This window comes from Podarcis vaucheri, assembly GCF_965113315.1.
Source record: "Podarcis vaucheri genome assembly, chromosome: 14".
Classification (NCBI taxonomy): Eukaryota; Metazoa; Chordata; class Lepidosauria; order Squamata; family Lacertidae; genus Podarcis; species Podarcis vaucheri.
The window spans coordinates 8,020,902-8,041,909 of NC_138752.1; the positions used below are offsets into that span (position 1 = coordinate 8,020,902).

Below are 21,008 nucleotides of genomic sequence, written 5' to 3' on the forward strand. Positions count from 1 at the left end.
CATATCTCCTCAGAATCATTTCTCCTGCATATTCCCCATCTTACCTTAATAACACATGTTAATTTATCATTTTTAGCTATATGCCACACTTCTTTATACCATTCTTCCATTTGATACCTTGCTCCTTCCATTTCCTGGCTATAATAACTTGTGCAGCTGTCAATAAATTTGTGAGCAAGTCCTTCATAGCCTGCAAACCTTCCATCCCATCGTGAATTTATAACAATGCTACCGCTGGACTTTTGATCAGCTTTAACCCAGTGATTTCTGTTATCTCCTTTGCCCCCAAAATTGTACACCACACGTGAACATAAGTGCTGGTTTCCTGGCATCCTCTCCAACATAGCACCAAATAGTCCTTGTTTATTTGATTTAATCTGACTGGTGTTAAATACCATCTCCAAACTAATAATAATTTTCTTTTATCCTTAGACAACATTTTCAAAGTGTTTGTCCCATATTCTCCCCCAGCTTTGACTATTTATCTGACCTGTTGTCTCCTTTTCCTGCACCTCTTTTAATTGATCTTCTTGATCCTCCATTTCTACTAATAACTGGGTACTTGTGAGGATTAGAACTAGGGAAGGCATGCGAAGCAATTTGAACCCTTGGTGGTACTGTGTGAATGCTAAGTATTAGCATATTGATATTGCACTTAGGTGTGATGACAGATGTCCCTATGTGCTGAAGTTCTGTGCACACTTCTCCAGGAAGTCACACTGAACTCCATGGAACTTCTGAGTAAACATGTGCAGGACTCTGCTGTATATTACGGATTTTGATATGGCTTCTTGGAATGAAGCTACAGAAGGAGCACAATTGTAGCCATGTGTCCTCAGAAGTAAGTCCCACAGAGTTCCTAGTGGCTTCCTACTATTGCCACACAAATACCGCTTCACTGAGACCCCTCCTCTCTCTGTAGATTGGCAATGGGTGTGTTTGGTGGGGCCAGGGCTGGATCTAGGTCAAGGCTCCCTCATTTCTGAACCTAAGCCTACATCAGACACGGGGAACCTCTGGCCCTCCAGATATTGCTGGACTCCAACTCCCATCAGCCCCAACCAGCATGACCCATGAGTGTTGGTAGTTGTAGTCCAACAACATTTGGGAGACCACAGGCTTCCCATGCCTGGTACAAAGGAAGGCATATGAGTATTATCAGTGCTTTTTTTGTGACAGTACTTATTAGTACAGAGTACCGACACACTCAGTGCCAGTATTACATATAAACAAGCTATAGCTTAATTTAAAGAGGGGAAAAACTGGATTTCCAAAATACAAGATAAAAAACAAATAAAATAAAACCTACATAGAGCAACAGTGTTTTGTGTTGTGCAGGCTCCTATGATGTAAGTAATGGGCCCCGCCTGCTAGCCTGCTCCCTAAAATATCACTACCACTATTAATATACTTCTTAATTGTATTTCAGCTCAACAATTACTTTGATAAAATACATATTTTGTTATGTGCAAATGGCTTTAGATACCTATCAGGTCCATCAATTACCATATAGCATATATTCAACACAAAGGACAGCTGGACTTATAAAGGGCCCCATTACCTTCAGTAGCTGAGGGCCTCATCAAACCTAAATCCGGCCCTGGACACACTCCTCTTTTTGTTGCCCATGGTGCCTTTTCAAGATATGAGTACTGACACCTCTTTCTTTTCTAAAAAAAGTAGTGGGTATTATTCTTAGCAACTATGGTCAGAATTCTGTAATTTGGGGGTCCCCAAATTTTGCCCAGAGACTAGTTCTTTTCAGTTCCCATATAGACAATCTTTTTCTAAACTGGGCACAGGACTTTCCCTGTATCTGGAGATGGTGTAAATGGCTTTTTAAACCCAAATTGGGGTTACAGCAGGGTGGTATTAAAGTGATCTTACTGCTACGGTCCCAATTTGGGTTACGTTCCCACCCCCTGCCCCCTGCTCGCTTCTGTGAGTGCTCCTCCAGACTTACCCCACTGCTTTCCCCTGGGAAAACCCAATCTTTTCTGCTGAATTGGAGCAAACAGCAACTGGGTTTTCTCCAGATGGACATCTGCTCTGATTTACCACGGAAGAGTGTGTTTTCCAGGGGAAAGCAGTGGGGCCAAAGCAAAACCACTCAGACTTGTGCCTGGAAAGCATGGAACAAGGAGAAAAACACTCAGACCTATGTGGATGCTATGGACACAATTGCCAATTATGTGAATGCCATAATGACTAGTTTGGCTTTAACAAATGGTGTACAGGGTAGATTTCCACAGTTTTTCTGTAGTTTTGCCATTCCCAGCTTGGGTGCTGTGACTGTCCTTTCCTGTGATAATGGGGGGTCAGGAGAATGCCCCTTTGTGCAACCCTGAGCAGTCAAAATGACCCCGTCATGTGTGCGCAGATGTCAGCTGAATGACCCTGTTCTGCTCAGTTGCATGCGCCTGTCTCACGAAGATGGCAGTCCGGAGCAGAGGCAAATGTAATGGAGAAACACACAAGATTGCTCTCTACTCATATGGCTGGCTCATTTCTAGCGTTCTACCAAACACATAGGAGCTGCTCACGGATGAGCAGCTGGGAAAATGACAGAGACTACCTATTTAAGGCACGTTAAAAGCACATTTGTCTCCACCTCTAAATCCTGGGAACTGTAGTTTTGTAAGAGTGTTGGATGCTCTGTGTGGAGTAAACTATTTTTATTATCATTGAATTTATGTACTGCCCTATACCCAGCGGTCTTAGGGCGGTTCACAGAATAAAATCAAGATATAAAACCATGAAATACCTAATAAAAATAAAAACAGCACCCCCCAAAAAGCCACATTTTAAAAGGGCATAGGATGTAAATCGGATCAACCAAACGTCTGGTTAAAGAGGAACATTTTTGCCTGGCGCCTAAAGGTGTATAATGAAGGCGCCAGGCGATCTTCCCTGGGGAGAGCATTCCAGAGACGGGGAGCCACTGCAGAGAAGGCCACGTTTTCGTATTGCCACCCTCTGGATCTCTCAAGGAGGAGGCACACAAAGGAGTGCCTCAGAGGATGATCTGAGGGTCCAGGTAGGTTAATATGGAAAGAGGCGGTCTGTGAGGTGTTGCGGTCCTGAGCCATTTAAGGCTTTATAGGCCAAAACCAGCACTTTGAATTGGGCCTGGAATCTAAATACAGTTCCCATGTTTATTTGGGGTGGTGTGTGTGTGTGTTTCAAATGTACGGCATGTACACAGCCCTAAACTTTGCACCCATGTGCACTAATGCTCAGAACAATGTGCTCCCTGAATGGTGTGTTTTTTCTCATGGCGCTGTTTCTTTTTGCCGCCAGGTGCAGAGAGGAAGATGCAGCCATTTACCAAGCCTCGGCCAGAAACAACAAGGGCATTGTGTCCTGCTCGGGGGTCTTGGAGGTGGGAACCATGACAGAGTACAAAATCCACCAGCGATGGTTTGCCAAGCTCAAGCAGAACGCTGAGGCCAAGCTTCGCGAGATCGAGCAGAGCAGGAAGCGAGGGAAGGAGAACGTGGAGCTGGAGCAGCTGAGGAGGGTGAGCCCGGACAGGTTCCAGCGGAAGCGCCGCTTGACCGGCGAAGTGGGCATGCGATCGGGCACCTCCCTCTGGGACAAGGAGGAGGTGGCCAAGGTGCGCATCCCAGATGGGAAACCACGATTTGGAGAGGACGAGAAGAGCAAAGAGACTTCTGTGAACGCCAAGACCCTGTTCCCAAACAACTTCATTACAGGGCGTCTGGAAGCAGAGGTGACTACCAATGGGGACTCTTCTCTGGAGAGCGGGGAGGAAAACGGAGACGAAAATGCCAACGGCTTTCTTACCTATATCTATGAGACGGTGGAGATCATCAAAGCGAAGCCTACGGCGGTCAAAGAGTTTTCCGCGAAGAAGAAGAAGAAAGAGGAGGTCACCACTGCCTTGCCAAATGCAAGCCAGGATGTTTCCCGAGAAGAAGATGGGACACAACAGAGGAGTATTAGCTTGGCGCATGAAGATGCTACGCCTAATACTTTGGCCTACAGCACGTCACCTTTTGCAACAAATGGGCTGGTGGGCACGGAGCCCGGAGTGCCTCCTAGGCAGGTGGGGGAGAAGCCCATTGCCCGACCCTATTCAATGCCCCCTAAAGCAGACGTGTACTTTTCTCTAAAAGATATGTATTTTGACATGGGGGTGAAAGCTGAGGCTGAGCAGAAGGCGCCAGAAGCCAAGGAAGGCGAGGCTGACCGGAACCAGCCAGTCCTGGGAGAGATGCTCCCAGCAGTCCCTACAGCTTTGAAAAGGGCAAAACCAGAGGAAGGGCAAAAAGAGCCACGCGAAGAGCAGAAAACAGAGGAAAAGGAGGCTGTGGAAACAAAGGAAGCCCAAACAATGGCAGCCACGGATGCTGGCGGGGATGTCAATGCAAACTTATCCCAGTATCCTAATTGGACCGCAGAGGCCGTGCAAAAGGTGCCTGGTTCCCTTCGGATGGGAAATGTGTCAGACATTCCTGAAACAGATTTTCAGCATCCTAGTCAGGCTTCAGAGTCTGGCCTTGGGGTGTGGGCTCCCCTTTCGAAGGATATGGTTGCTGACCTCCGCGAAACAGACTTGCTGGACTCTTTCTGCCCTGAAGCAGAGCCATCCCCACAGCCCCAGAAGGGGTTGGAGTCGTCTGTGCACTTTCAGGAAGCGGCGAGAGACTTGGAGGAGGCCTCCTTGGGAGAGCAGCTGCCCGGCCAAGGGCCTTGTGAGGTACTGTAAGTTCTTCTCTTTTTTTTTTTGCTATGACTGACCTCATGCAAAATGTTTCCCAAATCTGTTAAGCAGCAACTGCCAGAGCCCTGCCTGCTATTTATAGCTGAGAATGCGGGGATGTACATGACTAGCAATAAGCAGGGTGGTATCTCTCTCCAGTCTAGCTCTGACCCCTGACTGTAAAATGTTGCATTGGCCAATTTTAAATATTATTATTTCTGTAGCTGGTCAGAAATGAGCCAGATGCATTGGGTGATCTGTGGCCAGCAAGCACTTGGGTTTATTTACGGGCTGGTGTTGAGTTGGGACCCAGCCTCATGTGCTGGCCCTCCCGACAAGTGTCACTGCATTGCCGGCCTGCGGTCTTGGCTGCAGCTGTCCCTGACACTCAACATCCTGGTTTGGCCGGGGTCTATTTTTTGCTCCTTATTCTGAAGCATTTTCCATGTAATTCTTCATTAGGAAAGAACAAGTGTGTGCCTTGTTAACAGGGGGTTTCCTAATTCAGTGCGTGGAGGATTTCGTGCTGCTCCTCACGGGATTGGCATTTGAAGGATCCCTGCTGAAGAGTGGGCTGCGTGGGTGTGTAGAGAGGAGCTGGGTCTCCGGGTGCAGGACTTCAGAGTGGTCCAACGAGCTGCAAGGCCCCAGCAACTGCAAACAGACTCTGGCTCATGTTTCCAGAGGATGTCAGCCTGCCCTGCCTGGGAACTCCAGGGCTCGGTGGGCAGCTAAATCTAAGAGTGCGAAAAGAGCCTGTTGATTCAGGCCGGTGGCCCATCTAGTTGACCATCCTGTCCTTGCACTGGATACCCAGATGCCCATTATGGGAAGCCTGCAAGCAGGACTGGAGCACAACAGCACTCTCTTGACTTGTGGTTCCCAACAGTGGGCATTCAGAGGCATAATGCCTCTGACGGTGGAGGCAGAGGGAACATAGTCCACATTGGGAATGTGGAAAAGTAGAGCTGCTGAGTCAGACCCTACCAGGCCAGTATCATCTACCTTATTTTTCGCTCTATAAGACTCACTTGTCCCCTCCTAAAAAGTAAGGGGAAATGTGTGTGCGTCTTATGGAGCGAATGCAGGCTGCGCAGCTATCCCAGAAGCCAGAACAGCAAGAGAGATCGTGAAAGCAGCGATCCCTCTTGGTGTTCTGACTTCTGCGATAGCTGCGCCAAGCCTCTTCAGGGCAACAGGAGGAACGCTCCCCCTGCCCTGAAGAGGCTTGGCACAGCTATCCCAGACAGCTGTCCCTCTTGCTGTTCTGACTTCGCTTTGCTGGAGAGGCGCTGCGCAGAGAGGAAGAGCTGCACAGCGCCCCTTCAGCAAAGTGGCAGGGCAGGAGAAACGGAGCCCCTTCCATTTCTCCTCCCGCTTTGCTGGAGAGGCGCTGCACAGCGAGTGAGAGAATATTTTTTTTCTTGTTCTCCTCTCCTAAAACTAGGTGCGTCTTATGGTCGGGTGCGTCTTATGGAGTGAAAAATACGGCACTTCATGTTTTTGGGATCTAGTGTGTGGGGTGGTTTGTTTGTTATTTAAACACCTAGAAACCTGCCCTCCACCGGATCCAGGTACAAAATAGGGGTTCTGGAGTATAGACTACGGAATTAAGGAGCCGGGTGCCAAGAAGCACACACTTAATCCAGGTTTTTGTTTAGTACCAAAACTGACTGCACAGTCCTTTCACACACAAATCCACTCCTGGTTTTCCTTCCGAGCTTCCTTCATTTCTCAGCTGCCTAATTCAGAGCGGGGTTGGGGTGGTGGAATGGGGAATGGTTTTGTTGTTGCTCTCCTTAAACCGCTGAGAGTCAGAGACTCGAGCTAGCTCTGCTGCAAAGCACCTGGGGCTCCCAATTGACTTTCTGCCCACTCTTGGTCCAGCAGTGGGTGGGAACTGTAAGGATGCAGAGTTTGGCTCAACATCTTAGGGGAGACTTCCTAACCATTGGACTGCTTTGACAGTCAAACAGGCCACCTTGGGAGGTGGTGAGCTCTCCTTTGCTGAGGCCAGAGGCAGTCTTGTTAGCAGTACTGTAATTGTACCTTGCCTTACAAGCCCAGATGGTCTCTAGGGTCCTGTTCATTTCTATAAATCTGTGCATAACCTTTTGGGGTTATCCTCCCATTCCCCCCAGCTCTGATTTGTGGCATTCCTCTCCACTCTAAAGCATAATTTCAGTATGTGCAGGCAAAGCACTATCAAAGCTTTTCGGGGCAAATGTGTCTTTAATTAGAAACTTCCTCTTTATTGATTCTGCTCTTGTCATTGCTTCTTTCAGAAGTGTTCCAAAGGTTAATTGAACCACATATTTGCACCAAAGCATTACCATATCAGCAATTTTATCTCCGGCCCCTTTTGTAATTATTCCTGATGAGCAGGACTGGGGCTGCATTGGCTGGTTCTGCCCCCGCTTTCCAATTTCCAGAGGTGAGAAGTGGACATTACTGAATTGCCCCAGAATTCTTCCGTTTCTTTTACTTGCAAAAAAAGGGGAAGGTTATGTTCCTGGTTTGCTTCCATTAACTTTTTTAAATTATGAAAAAGTACTGTTTTGCAACAAAAAATAATTCTATGGAAACCCGTAACTGAAGCTCCTTCCCACAGAAAAACTAATGCTTTAAGAGCCATTTAGAGGCAACTGACTCATGCCACATTTCCCTTGAACAAGAAGCAATAAAAGGGGCAGAAGCAACAAGGAGGAAGTTTTCAACTAAAGTTGCAGGAGACCTCAGTTCTGAATAAATGTCGTAGAAGGGTCTTGGTCACAGGTACCGCAGAAAAGTGATGCTTCCACAGCACTGAAGGGTCATCATGTGGAAGCAGCTTTTTAGAAAATGCATTGTTAGGCCTGCGTAAAAAAGAGAGAGCAAAACTCTTATGCATGCCCCTTTCTTCCGTAGCAGAAAGGCCAGATGTATCTGTTCTGCTCTGCAATGTAGCTAAATAAATTTCATTTATTAATCACTTCCAATGTAGTATCTCTGATTTCACAATGCCATAAGGACACAGTGAAAATATTTGCATTTGTAGAAAACAATTGCGTATAATTTCTGCTGTCCCTTTTATGACAACTGTCCACCTTGGTGTATTTGCTGTGCACGCACTTTTGCTGCGTCTCCATGTTGCAAAGAGCAGACAGAGGCAAGGAAGGAAGCCTTTGTCTCAGAATATTTCAGGACTTGCCGCTTGACTTCCCTCTCTCTTATCAGCCTCTTGGAGTTGCTTTCAGCACTTGGGTGGGTGCTAGCCGTGGCAGCACAGTCCTGTTGGAATTTGCTTGATGTGTTTCCATTTTAGGAGATGCGAAATAATCTCTGCCTTTGACAAGGAAGAGACCCTCTTAGCTAATAATGGGAGCAGGGCCTGGCATGCCTGTTGAAGCCCTGGTGTGGGAGCTAATTCCACATTCTGGGGTTTTTTAAATAATAATAAAAAATGGCCATGGGTCTAATTACAGGCATAAGCAAACTCGGCCCTCCAGATGTTTTGGGACTACAACTCCCATCATCCCTAGCTAATAGGACCAGTGGTTAGGGATGATGGGAATTGTAGTCCCAAAACATCTGGAGGGCCAAGTGTGCCTATGCCTGGGTCAAAACATACATGATGTGGGGAACCCATGCTCCTTGTGCATTTATTTAAATATATGAAGCAACTTGGACCCTGCACTTCAGACCAAAAGGCTCCCAGAGTGGCTGGCATACATGACACAAAAGGAAAAACGGAAGGGCAAGGAAGAAGAAAGCTAAAATGTATCACCTCTGTACAACCCCAACTTTTCAGACAGTGCAGTAGACCTTTCTTTCTTTCTTTCTTTCTTTCTTTCTTTCTTTCTTTCTTTCTTTCTTTCCATGCATCCTTCTCTCAGCCCCTCAGGACTCTTTAGTCTTTAGTCACCTATTCAACCCTCATGAATTGCCCCTCCTGTACTAGATGTTTAGATAGAAACTTCATTATCCTTTGGATTTCACACTGCTCTGAATTTTGTGAAACAGACCTTAGCTTGAAACATTTTAAAAAGTATCCTAATGCATTAAAAAAACTATATTTTATAATAAATACAGGTTTTTTAAAAAGGCATTGATATAAAATACCTTTATAAATGTGCATTTTGTGATAAAATACATATTCAGTCACAAATTTTCCTATGAATGAAATTGTCCAAGGACCTGAAACTTACTGCTCTGGCAACACCTATTTTGGATACTATGGCTGTGTTTGTTTATTTATTTAAGACACATATACAGTGGTACCTTGGGTTACATACGCTTCAGGTTACATACGCTTCAGGTTACAGACTCTGCTAACCCAGAAATAGTGCTTCAGGTTAAGAACTTTGCTTCAGGTTGAGAACAGAAGTCGTGCTCCGACGGCGCGGCGGCAGCGGGAGGCCCCATTAGCTAAAGTGGTGCTTCAGGTTAAGAACAATTTCAGGTTAAGAACGGACCTCCAGAACGAATTAAGTACTTAAGGACAAGACTACACAAAGCAGTGCTAAATACATTATGGCATCATAAGACAGAGCTCATTTTATAGCTTCCTTTGCCCCTCCCCTCCCCACTGAAGAGCAGTGCCAGAATGGAGAGGCTCACAAGTGTGCGCAATGTCATTTCTGCCCCACAGATCCCCTGAGGCTCATCTTCCAGCCTCTGGTCTTGGGATTTAGCGTCGCTCCCACTGCCAAGCAATGTAAGCTCTCTTCTGTTCCCTTGACCAGGAAGTAGGGTTGCGGGGGGGGGGGTCTGTTTGCAAGTGAAGCTGCCTGGGTTTGCAGAGCAGCGTTGCCAAGTGGTGTCTCTCCTCCCTAACACACACACAAGCACAATTGTCGTTTTGTGGTGGGGAAGATCCATAGGATCTAGGGCCGTCTTAAGCATAACGGTGCCTCCCCTGTTGTTGACCTTTTTAAGCGGGGGACACCCAAAGATGTTGACCTTTGTTAGGAAAGGTTCCCCAGAGTTGTTCACCTTTTTTAGGGAGCTGACATGGCACACTTACACATTATCTCTTCTTGGGAAAAGAAAACAGGAAACATAAATAAACTTTTTTTAGTTGCTCATTTATTAACAATGCACCTGTATACACACTTAAGTAGTCTCAGATGCATGTGCTGAGATTAAAGAACTCCCCTTATATTCACAGAAAAATATTTTTAAACGAATCATAAGGGCAGTGGCAACTAAAAACGATCTAAACTCTATGTGCACATCTACATGCGCCCCATTGTATTTTAAACTTAGAGAGGTCAATGAAGACATATCCTATTTTAATGAATTGACTTTTGCACAGCTTCGAAAAGCTTTTACAGAGCTACGACTAAATACAATAAGCTCTGCTTATAGAGATGGGAGACATAGAGGCATACCAAAAAACGAACGTGTTTGCATTAGGGGATGTTCTGAAGTAGAGGACCTTATGCATTATATCTTGCATTGTCCGTTATATAATGATGCAAGAAAAAGATTTTTAGTACCTATAATGACAGGGTCCCCTGGCCAGAACCCCCTGGATATGATGTTATATTTCCTTGCAGACACAGATAAGTATGTGACCTGGCGGGTAGCACTTTATGCAACTGCTGCTAGGAAAATTAGAGCAAATTATATAGCCAAGGTAGCCATTAACTGTAAAGGAGATGAATTTATTTGATCCCATCTATCTACCTCAGGCTATGCTCTATCTTTGTCACCAAACTCTGAGTATAAATTGCACACTGTATTAATTGATATTGTTTTTAACATTAGTGACCATGTGATGATTTTAGCTTATGAATTTTATCGTTTAATGTTTTTATTTGTACATTGGGGTTCTTTTATAGCTTTGTTTAGAGTATGTAATGTTTTAATAATATAAATGTTTTAAGTCTTTTTTTACCAATTCAGTATATTTTCTTTTAATTGTCAAATAATTCTGTGTACATTGCGGCAGCCTTTGGATATGTGCAATAAAACTGACTGAGACTGAGACAGATGCATGTGGGCCAGCCAAAATCTAACAAGTCACTCCTAGTCTTAGGAGTGGCATTGCTTAACCTGGCACCAAAATAAGAAATAAATGCTGAACTTAGATACACCTCAGCCAGTAAAGCATGAGCCTCTTAATCTCAGGGTTGTGGTTTCAAGCCCCATGTTGGGCAAAAGATTCCTGTATTGCGGAGGGTTGGACTAGATGACCCTGGTGGTTCCCTTCCAGCTCTGTGAATGTTGTATCTGAAGGGCTGTTCACAGGGAAGATGGAGCAAACTTGTTTTGTGAGAGATGCTTGTGCTGTGATTCCTGCACTGGAGGGCGTGACTGCACGCCTGAGGGATCATGGCGGGAACTGATGGGCTTTAAAGTCCTTGGCCAAAGGTATTAAATGGCATTGGAATGAAGCAAATTGGTGGAACTAGTGATTTTATATGAATTTCCAAAGTTTTGAGGTTTTGTATACCTGAAGGAGCGTCTCCACCCCCATCGTTCAGCCCGGACACTGAGGTCCAGCGCTGAGGGCCTTCCGGCAGTTCCCTCACTGCGAGAAGTGAGGTTACAGGGAACCAGGCAGAGGGCCTTCTCGGTAGTGGCGCCCACCCTGTGGAACGCCCTCCCTTCAGACGTGAAGGAAATAAGCATCTATCTTATCTTTAAAAGACATCTGAAGGCAGCTCTGTTTAGGGAAGTTTTTAATATTTAATGCTGTATTGTTTTTAACACTTGATTGGGAGCCGCCCAGAGTGGCTGGGGAAACTCAGCCAGATGGGTGGGGTATAAATAATAAATTATTATTATTATTATTATTATTATTATTATTATTATTATTATTATTATTATTATTATTTATTCCTAAAGTCGACAGGTTTTTGGAAATACTCTGACATTGACTTGTTACATTACATCGAGGTTATGATAGAGTTAACAAGATAACAAGGTTTTGGTAGACTCAGTCCATTGTTCTTGTTCTTGCACTGGGAGCTCAATCAGGTGCTAAATGAGGGATGAGGGATGACCCTGGAACAGGGTCCTAGTGCCTCTGAAGGGCGCTGGAGGCGCACAGGCACCAAGCCCCTGCTCTGCCTCACTTACCTCCCTGCTCTCCCCTCCCTGGGCTCTCCACCTGGCGCCCTCCACTGCTTGCTTCCCTGGCTCACTGCGCCACTACTCCCAATGGTAAAGACGTCCCTGATAGTATCCTCTGGGAACCCCAAGCTGGGCATCCATGCTGGCGCATTTGCAAAGCTAAGCAGTGTCCAGTGAGGTTTCAGATTGGAGGCGGGGACCACGTGTTGAGATTCCTGCATTGCAGAAGCTTGGACTAGATGAACCTTGGGTTCCCTTCCAACTCTGCAATTCTATGATTCTAGGAAGCCCAAAGTTCCCCAGCAACTAGTATTCAGCGGCCAACGTGCATCTGGACATGGAGGGAGCATACAGCTATCATGTTTCAATAGCCATTGATGGGGAAACTGCTGATTCCTTCCTTCCTTCCTTCCTTCTGTCTTTTTAAACCCCCTTTCTGTTTTTATCCCCCCCCCCAGCCTTACAGATTACTTGGCTCTGCTTTGATGACTGTATTTTTGACACATATCCATAAGTCTGCACACCCCACCCCCCCAATTCCTTTCTGCCCTTGCTCAGCCAGGCTGGACAGATATAGCTCTTTTAATCTCTTCCAGACGTCAGTCCTTCCAGCCACCTGATCTCGACGCTCCTGTTCAGTCGGTCGGTGTGGCTTGGATGTTGCCCATCCTCTGGGCAGCTATTCCTGGTGCCGTTGCACCAGCCTTCAAAGTTGACAGATGGACCCTTGCAGGTCATTTCGCAGCCTTGGATTTCCTATGGAGATTTGGCAATACTCTGGCCCCAGGTTTTTTTGTTTATTTGTTTAAATGAGAAAAGGTATTGATTCGACAACCGAGAATTAATCCTGAGCCAGAGTTAGATAATTTATTCCCAGTGCAATTGGAGGCTTTGGGGATATTCAAAGGAGGTGAGGTTTCAGGATCACATTAAAATGATTTTTATTAAATTTTCTGTTTTACAATTTCAGATAAACATTTTGCATCCTTAAGATATTAGTGACTGCCCTTCTCTTTCCATGATTCATTTTACATATCTTATATCCCTGCATATTTTACAGAAACTAAACAATTCAGTATTCCATTATTGCATCCATCAAAACTTATTTACACTGTTGAATTTATCTTAATGCTGCCAGTGTTTTCAGCTGTACACGAGTATTTCCCATATATTCAATAAACGTTTTCCAATCTTGTTGTGCTCTTATTCTACATGTTAAGTTTTCTAGTTGTGCATATTCTGTCAACTTAAGTTGCCAAACTTCTTTGGTTAGGTTTCAGGATCACGTTAAAGCAGACCGCACCAACTGAGCACCTTCTGTATGTAGATATTTTGGACTACAAGCCCCATCATCCCCAGCTGGCATAGCCAGTGGTCAGGCATGATGGGAACTGTAGTTCAAAACGGATGGAGGGCACCAAGTTGGTGAAGATGGCTTTGAAGGAACCGTGATTACAGTGGAACAGCTCTGAGGATTTGAGAGATGTTGGAGGGATGGGGTCAGTAGTGGATGTTGTGATGGGGAGAAAGCACTCACCTGACCGGGCAGCTGAGTCTCTGCTGCTGATTGGGAAGGAGGCTTGGAGGACTGAGGCTGTGGGGAGATCAGTGCAGTGCGAACACACCAGCAGAGCCCAACTGCTGCGCCCGCCTGTGCTTTTGCACCACACCCATGCTGCTTCCACCCGGCCCCTCGCCTTTCTGGTAAGCAGCTGTCCGGAAGTCAGGTGAGCTGCCACACCAAACCATCCAAAACTTGTTAGCCACCTGCTCCTTGAACAACAACAAAAAAGGTGTTCTTTGTGTTTCTTTTTAAGTCTCTGGGCCTTTACTTGCAATGGTTCATCTTCAAACTTCTCTTTGCAAGCTTCGGGTGTATTGCATGGGAACCCTTTCCAGAGTAATGTGTGACTTGGAACAAGATTTGAACCCTGGAAGCGGCTCTCTCTTTCTTTCTCTTCAAATTGACCCCTGAGACCTCAACATGCACACCTAGAGCACAGCTCCCTTTCCTTCTACCACACAGACAGTTCCTGGTGGAAGGGAAGCTGCTCTGATGGCTTTATGGGTAACAGTGCCCTCGATAGACATCACAGCTCACAACCGAAGCAAAAAACGCAGGTTCAGCGAAGTCCAAGATCTCTGGAGAGTTGAGGTCAATCATAATCACAGTCTCATCTGGGGATTTGTATATTTAGGGCTGTCTACCAGGTGGCTGATTAATCATTGTTTGCCTTTGAGCTTTGTGGTCCAGGGCAAAACACTGATCCGGATTTGATGCCAGTGATGGTTTCTGACACTAAACTCCCACTAGTGGAGTTGATACATGTGTGATTCATTCACATCCTGGCCCTGAGACAGCAGTGGAAAACCTGCACCCATTGACCTCACTATTAGCCACATTTCTGGGGCTGCTGGGAATTGGAGTCCTAGGAGATATGGAGGACCACCGGTTCCTGAGTCCTGCCCTAAGAGCTCGTTTCTATTCCAAGCAAGGGTCCTCTGCAGAATGGAGAAGCCCAGAGTCGGTGGAAGAGGACTGGAAAAAAAATTTAAAGTATATCTTCAAAAATATTGTAAGATTAAGGACTGTTAGAAAGGTGTTGGAAAAAGAAAATTAGGCAGTTTTGGTAGATATGAGATAAAGGATTAAGTAAAAATGAGTCGATGAATGTGATGAAAGAGTTGACGTTAAATTATATTATTTTAAATTAAATTAAAAGAAAATAAGGTTGGAAGGATTTGCTGAAAAAACGATTTGAATTAGAATACAAAATTGGGAGGTGTGAGGAGGTCAAGGAAATAAGCAAAGGAAGAAAGCTATGTAAAGGTTTAATCTGTTTCTTTTTTCTATCATTTTTTTTCTTTTTTAATTGAATGTATTTTTATATCATTTTTTTCTCTTTTTCTGTTACTGTTGCATTCTTTTTATATTATGTATTGTTCTTTTTTTCTTTTTGAAACCTTAAACTTTGAATAAATATTATTATATATAATAATAAAAAAAAACAACAGAATGGAGAAGCCCATTTCAGGACCAGCGCCAGCTTTGAGTGGGCCCTGGTAGCCCCCAGCCTTTGCCAGTAGCATCCTTTAGGCTCACCTGGCAGCATCGCTACAAGCTGGGCGGGCGTAGCCACCATTTTGATTCCCAACAGTACCTTGGAGTGATGCTACTTCTGCGGCATTGTGGGAAATTTTATATGTGACCCATTCACCCAGTGCTGCTCAGAATGCTGGACCAGATGGGGGGGATGGGGTGGACGAGCCCACCTAGGTCCTGGCATCCTGGTACCCTAGCAGCTGCTTGAAGGTGTTAATACGGCCCCTGGATTACAATGATGTTTTCTCTCTAAGCCAAAGTAGCCAATGTGGCAGTGTCTCGATGTTGCTGGGCTCCAACTCCCATCAACGCCAGGAAGCGTGGTCAGTGGTCAAAGATGATGGGAATTGTAGTTCAGCAACACCCAGGCTACGCCTGCTTTAAGCTCACACAATAAGACTAATTATCTTTTCAAAGTTCATTTCCTGGTTTGGAAATTTCTTGATAATGTGAGGGTGATTGGGCAGAGCTACAGAGCATAAAATCCCTTCTGCATAGGCTGCTGTGGTGCTGCTTGTCTGTTTTTAAGCGGTTTTAGTAAGGGAACTGGAAATGTGCAGCCAATTGAATTGTTTCTCAACAAAACCAAAACTAGTTGAAAAAGAAACATAGCAAGTTTCATCTTACCTAGCTTGTGGTTCTAGTTAGCACTGAATTCTCGAAGAGGCCTAAGCCATCATGAAATCCTGTCCATCCTCTAAGTTCTCTCTCCTCTGTAGGGAAGAACTGTGAAACACTTTGCAAGAAAGAGGAAATCCTTGACCTTTTGCTGTTTTGGGTTTGGAGCACAAATTAATGCTTCAAGTAATGAGCTTTTTTCCGAACACAAGCTTTGCCTGAGCTGTGATTAGTGTCAAGGGTTTGGATGGAATTTTGAGTCACAGTTGAAAAACAGAAGTGATTTTTTTTTTAATAAAGCGGAGCTAAAAAGAGTGCCAACCTTCCAAGCTGTGAGAGAACTCCCAAGGAAAAGATGAGCTTTGCCTTCAAAGTGTTCTCTGAAAATAATCAAATATACCAAGCTAGTATTAAGTTGAGATGAGGGGGGGATGTGCCCGTTGCTACTAATAAACTCTGTGCTGTTTGTTCCTAGGCTCCGCAAACCTTAAAGCCAGCCTTGCCCACTGCCCGCAACCTGCAAACTCCAGATGTGGGTCTTGGAGAAGAAACAAGCCAGGATGCCCGCCATTTTGAAATAAGGGAAGGTGCCCCAAGAGAGCCAGAGACCAAACAGGCTGAGGAGCAAGAAGATCCTAGCCGAGAGGCCCAAGGGCCAAGCATGATGGTGCTAAGCCAGGATGGCAGCCAGCACTTCTCAGTGACTTCCCAGAATCCCCCAGTTCTCTCCCTTGGCACCACATTGCCCATTGGGAAGGAACAGCGGGTTTTGAGAGAAGATGTGAAAAGGCGTTCCCCGCGTTTTGGAAGTGACAGAACCCAAGCCAAACCAGCTCCAAGTCATGAGAGTAAGGATCTGGCTGCTCCCGGGTCATTGGTTGAGGAATCTAGTCTTGAGCCTAGACCTACAGTCATCTTGGAGCGATATGCCCCTCAAATTGACACGGCGAGCAAAGAAAAGCAAGAAGAAGCCTTTGAGGTCCAGGGAGACAAGAGATCTAGGCTAAACAGGGATTTAGGGCTTGAGGGTGAGAGGCCTCCCGCAGTGACAGCAAGGCCATTATTGGTCCCTGAAGTTGCTGTAGAAGCCCCGGTTTCCCATCAAAGTATTTCGGAGGAACCTCATCCGGTTCCTACAGTAGCAATGCCTCTGGCATTCCAAGAATCTGCTCCACTTTCTCCGGATGAAGAAGGTTCAACTGAGAAGCAGCAGTCCGTGGCCCATTTGCTGAGGGATGTGAAGAGAGAAATAGAAACCTGGCAGCCATCAAAGGTGGCAGCTTCAGAATCGGAGCAACGGCAGGTCGGCAACACGGAGGTCCGCGTCCAGGAAGAGCCCCCAACTCCACTGAGGGGTGAGGAAAATCAGAAGGAGTCGTTTGGCCTGGGCAGGAAGATGGACATCAGAACTAAGGAAAGGGAGAGAACAGTCTCTGAGGCACCTGCAATACAGGGCCAAACAGAGACCGCGATGGAGGAGGATCAAACCACAGATAAGGCACAGAACACGAACCTAGTCTCTTCCCTTAAAAATTACTTGCTTCTGCTCTTAAAGATGACCACAGAGGCCGACAAAAGCAAGGGCAGCGAGAAGCAAGATGTCAAGGCTGCGGAGGAAAGGACCCCGCCGACTGCCATTCCCAAGCACTTGCCGGATGTGGGCATAGCTGGCCTGACTCCCAGGACATCGCGGAAGATCTTTGAGCGGGTAGAAACCAACCAGCTCTTCCAGAGCGCAGAGAATCTGCAGTTGACTCCCAAGACTTCCCGGAGGATCACAGGGATGATCAACCGAGAGCTGCTTGCTTGCAAAGAGAGTTTGGTGGCTGAACCGGAGGCCGCCCCATTGCCCTGTGTGCCCTCGATTGTGGTGGGGAGCGTCTCCAGCGAGCCGGCAGGCCCCCCAGATACATCTCCGGAGGTTTCCGGTGAGGCACCGTCGGCACTGCCGAGCGCCACGCCTCAGGAACTGGCCTCCGGGGCCCGTCGCAAAATATACCTCACCAAACCCAAACAGGCCGACGAGATGGAAGGGGCGGCCCCAGATGGGCAGCCGCGGGCAAAAAGGGGCAGCCCCACTGTGTCCCCACAGCAGGGCCGCAAGAACGCAGCACTTTTGCAAAGCCCCGCCCCGGCTTCTCCTCCCGTGGAGAAGCGCTCCCCTACCACGGCTAGGAAGATGGCAACCTTGGAAGTGCCCAAGATCTATGAAGAAATAGCAGAAGAAAACAAGAATATGGAAGGCAGCTCCCCGCGAGCTCCAGAGAAGTCGGAAGAGACCACGGCCGAAGTGCAAGCAGGCGAATCCCGGAAAGCAAACGACCCATTTAAAGGTCAGGAGGGGTGTTGCTTTTCAGCCTTCCTGGGAGGGCATCTAGCCCCACCCTGAGAAAAGTTTCTTCTTGCACATTGAGAGGGAAAATCACATCTAGGGGAAGAAGCTTTCCCAGATGAAATCCCCGCCTCCCAGCTAGTAATTAATTCGTTTTGAGGTTTGTTTGCCACTTTCCCTTCAAGGAGCTCAAGGAAGTATAAACGAACCCCCCCCCCACACACACATTTTATCCTCACAACAGCCCTGTGAGGTAGTTTATTATTTTTAATAAGTACTTTTATTGAAAGTTTTTGACATAAAATAGAAATCAAACTAATCTAAATAACAGAAATAATAAGAAACCAAGAAAGGAGAAGAAAGGGGGGAAAGAAAAAGAGAGAAAGAAAGGAAATAGTAATAATAATAATAATAGTAATAATAATAATAGTAGTAGTAGTAGTAGTAAATTTATACCCCACCCATTTGGCTGGGTTTCCCCAGCCACTCTGGGAGACTCCCAACAGAATATTAAAACCATGATAAAACATCAAACATTAAAAACTTCCCTAAACAGGGCTGCTTTCAGATGTCTTCTAAAAGTCAGATAGTTGTTTATTTCCTTGACATCTGGTGGGAGGGCGTTCCACAGGGTGGGTGCCACCACCGAGAAGGCCCTCTGCTTGGTTCCCTGTAACCTCACTTCTCTCAGTGAGGGAACCGCCAGAAGGCCCTCGGCGCTGAGCCTCAGTGTCCGGGCTGAACGATAACTATAGGGGTCCTTTATCACATTCATATAATATATTTCATATTTATCCACATGCAAAAAAGTAGACCCACCTGGGAGCCTATCTCTTCTCCCAGTCTCCCACCCTGAGAGAACCTTCCCCCCCCCACTTTCCTGCAGGGACCAGCTTCTTGCCTGAGTCCTCGCCTTGTGAGGCACTTTAGACTGATGGCCACTGGTTTAAAGAAGCAACAAAATGAACTGATCTCCTTGGCAGGTTTTGAATAAACAAACACAAATTTATTATTGGTAACACATAGATAGATTAATTAAGGATTATTACAGTTGTATAACATGCAGAGAATAACTTGTGCTTAAAAACCAGAGAGAGGAGCTGAGGGAAGTCTGGGAGGGGGTGGGAGGGTGGGGTTTTCTTAGGGACGGAGGAGGGAAATTTATGGGGGGGGGATGAGTATGATATGTTTTTGACAAACTGTTATGTTGAAATGTTTAATAAAAACTTAATAAAAAAAAGACAGGTGGCCACTGGTCACTCGGTGAGTGTCATGGCTTAGTGGAGAGGTGAACCACCACACCACTGTGGCCGCGCTTCCTCAGGCTCCCAAGGGGCCAAGAGGAAGGGCTGGCACCAAGGATCAGCATGGTCGGGCATCCGCTGGAGGCCTCTACCCCACCCCTCCCCAGCAGGGGGGGCGGTCCCTGGGGAAAGCTCTCTGCTTCTCCTCTTTGCCACGACAACCTGCTTCTTCATCCATCCTTTGCTCACACAAGGGAGCTGGTGGCGAGGAGCACGAAGAGCAGTTGCTGCCACTGGCTGCTTGTTCCTTGGCTGCCCGGCGAGCGATGGAAGCAGGGGGTGGCAAAGATGGCAGACGGCAGCTGGTGAGAATGGCAGGGAGGAGAGAGACTTGCTGAGGGTTGGGAGAGGTCTTGCCCAAGGCTCCCCCAACAATGCTTTCAGTTAGAAGAACCAACGCTTTCTCCCCCCCCCCCAGGCTTCCACAGTCGTAGCCAGGAGAGGGTGGGCATTGGAGAAGGTCCCTGGCAGGAGAAGGTCCCTGGCAGAGGCACTGTTGGTAGAAAGAGTGAGGATGAGGGAAGGAGAAACGTGGTTGTGTGCCATTTGCACTTTCTGAAACAATACAGGCCCTGAAAAGCAGCTCCCCTTCCAAATTTATGCTGGTTTTTTGCTGCCTGGTGCAGAACAGCAAGCAACGATCCCTCTCCAAGTTTAGGACTGGTGTTGGAGTCCTTGCAGGGGCAGGCTGATCTCCAACCACTGCAACTGCCAGGATGCACATTTTTTTTTTCATTCATTCATTCATGATTTTCAGTTTTATGCGGTTCAGTAATTTTACAATCATTTTAACATTTCAAAACTCAACTTCCTTCCCCCTCTTTCTGCAATTCCTTAAATTTCTCTTTGGAATTTTCTGCATATCCAAATTAACTTAATTTGCTCATTTATTCGTCTACCAGGACGCACATTTTCCAGTCAACTGGAAATGTATTTTTCATCTCCTGTTGGAACCTGCTCAGAGTGGCTGGGGAAACCCAGCCAGACGGGCGGGGTATACGTAATAAATTTCTCCTCCTCCTCCTCCTCCTTCTTCTTCCTGATAAATCAGCCACTGTCTCTTTGCAGCTCCCCAGGTGATTCGCAAAATCCGAGCTGAGCAGTTCTCAGATGCCTCTGGAAATCTGAAGCTCTGGTGCCAGTTCTTCAACATTTTGGGTGACTCAAAGCTGACCTGGTACAAAGATGAGGTTCCTGTGACGGATGCCAAAAGGAGGTGAGGGGTGCTGATTCGGGTGGCGGAGAAATTCAATTCAGTTTGCGTTTAAAGGCGGGCCTGCCAAATCCACACTTTTCTGAAGCGCCACACGTGCCACAACACAGCTGTCTTTCAAGATTTGCAGGTCACTGAATTTTGCAATGCAACCCAAACTTAAGCGAAGATATTTGCACCGAAATGCATGTACAAGGGTGAATTGGACATAAGAACGCATAGATGAATAAAAATAACACACAGAAATGCATTTTATTAGCGAAAATGGCTGTGCACAAATATAGCTGCCAAAATTGCATACAAACGTGAATATATATTTTTTCCAGACATCTTTATTGAAATTTCAAAAAGTACATAATTATACATGCACTAAACATGATCAGATGTAAATAAAAGAGAGAGAGAAAGAAAGAAAGAAAAACAGAAGCAGCAGCTGTGCAGAAGGGAAAATAAAGGGGGGAGAGGGAAAACCCCAAAACTGTACAGTCGTACCTCAGGAGTCAAACAAAATCCCTTCCAGAAGTCCGTTTGACTTCCAAAATGTTTGGAAACCAAGGTGCAGCTTCCAATTGGCTCCAGGAAGCTCCTCCAGCCAACCGGAAGCCAGGTCGGACATTCGGGTTCCAAAGAACGTTCACAAACCAGAACAC

The 21,008-nt window shown here is 46.2% G+C and overlaps 1 protein-coding gene across 2 annotated transcripts in view; it reads left to right on the plus strand.

The window, feature by feature from the left end:
* ALPK3 (alpha kinase 3) overlaps window positions 1-21,008 on the plus strand; it is a 74,877-nt gene that overhangs the window by 39,855 nt on the left and 14,014 nt on the right. For both annotated transcript variants that reach the window (XM_082198253.1, XM_082198254.1), the window contains 3 exons: window positions 3,301-4,723; window positions 15,985-17,842; window positions 20,214-20,361. In XM_082198253.1, the coding sequence (XP_082054379.1) occupies window positions 3,301-4,723; window positions 15,985-17,842; window positions 20,214-20,361 (3,429 nt within the window). The remainder of the gene's footprint in view (window positions 1-3,300; window positions 4,724-15,984; window positions 17,843-20,213; window positions 20,362-21,008) is intronic.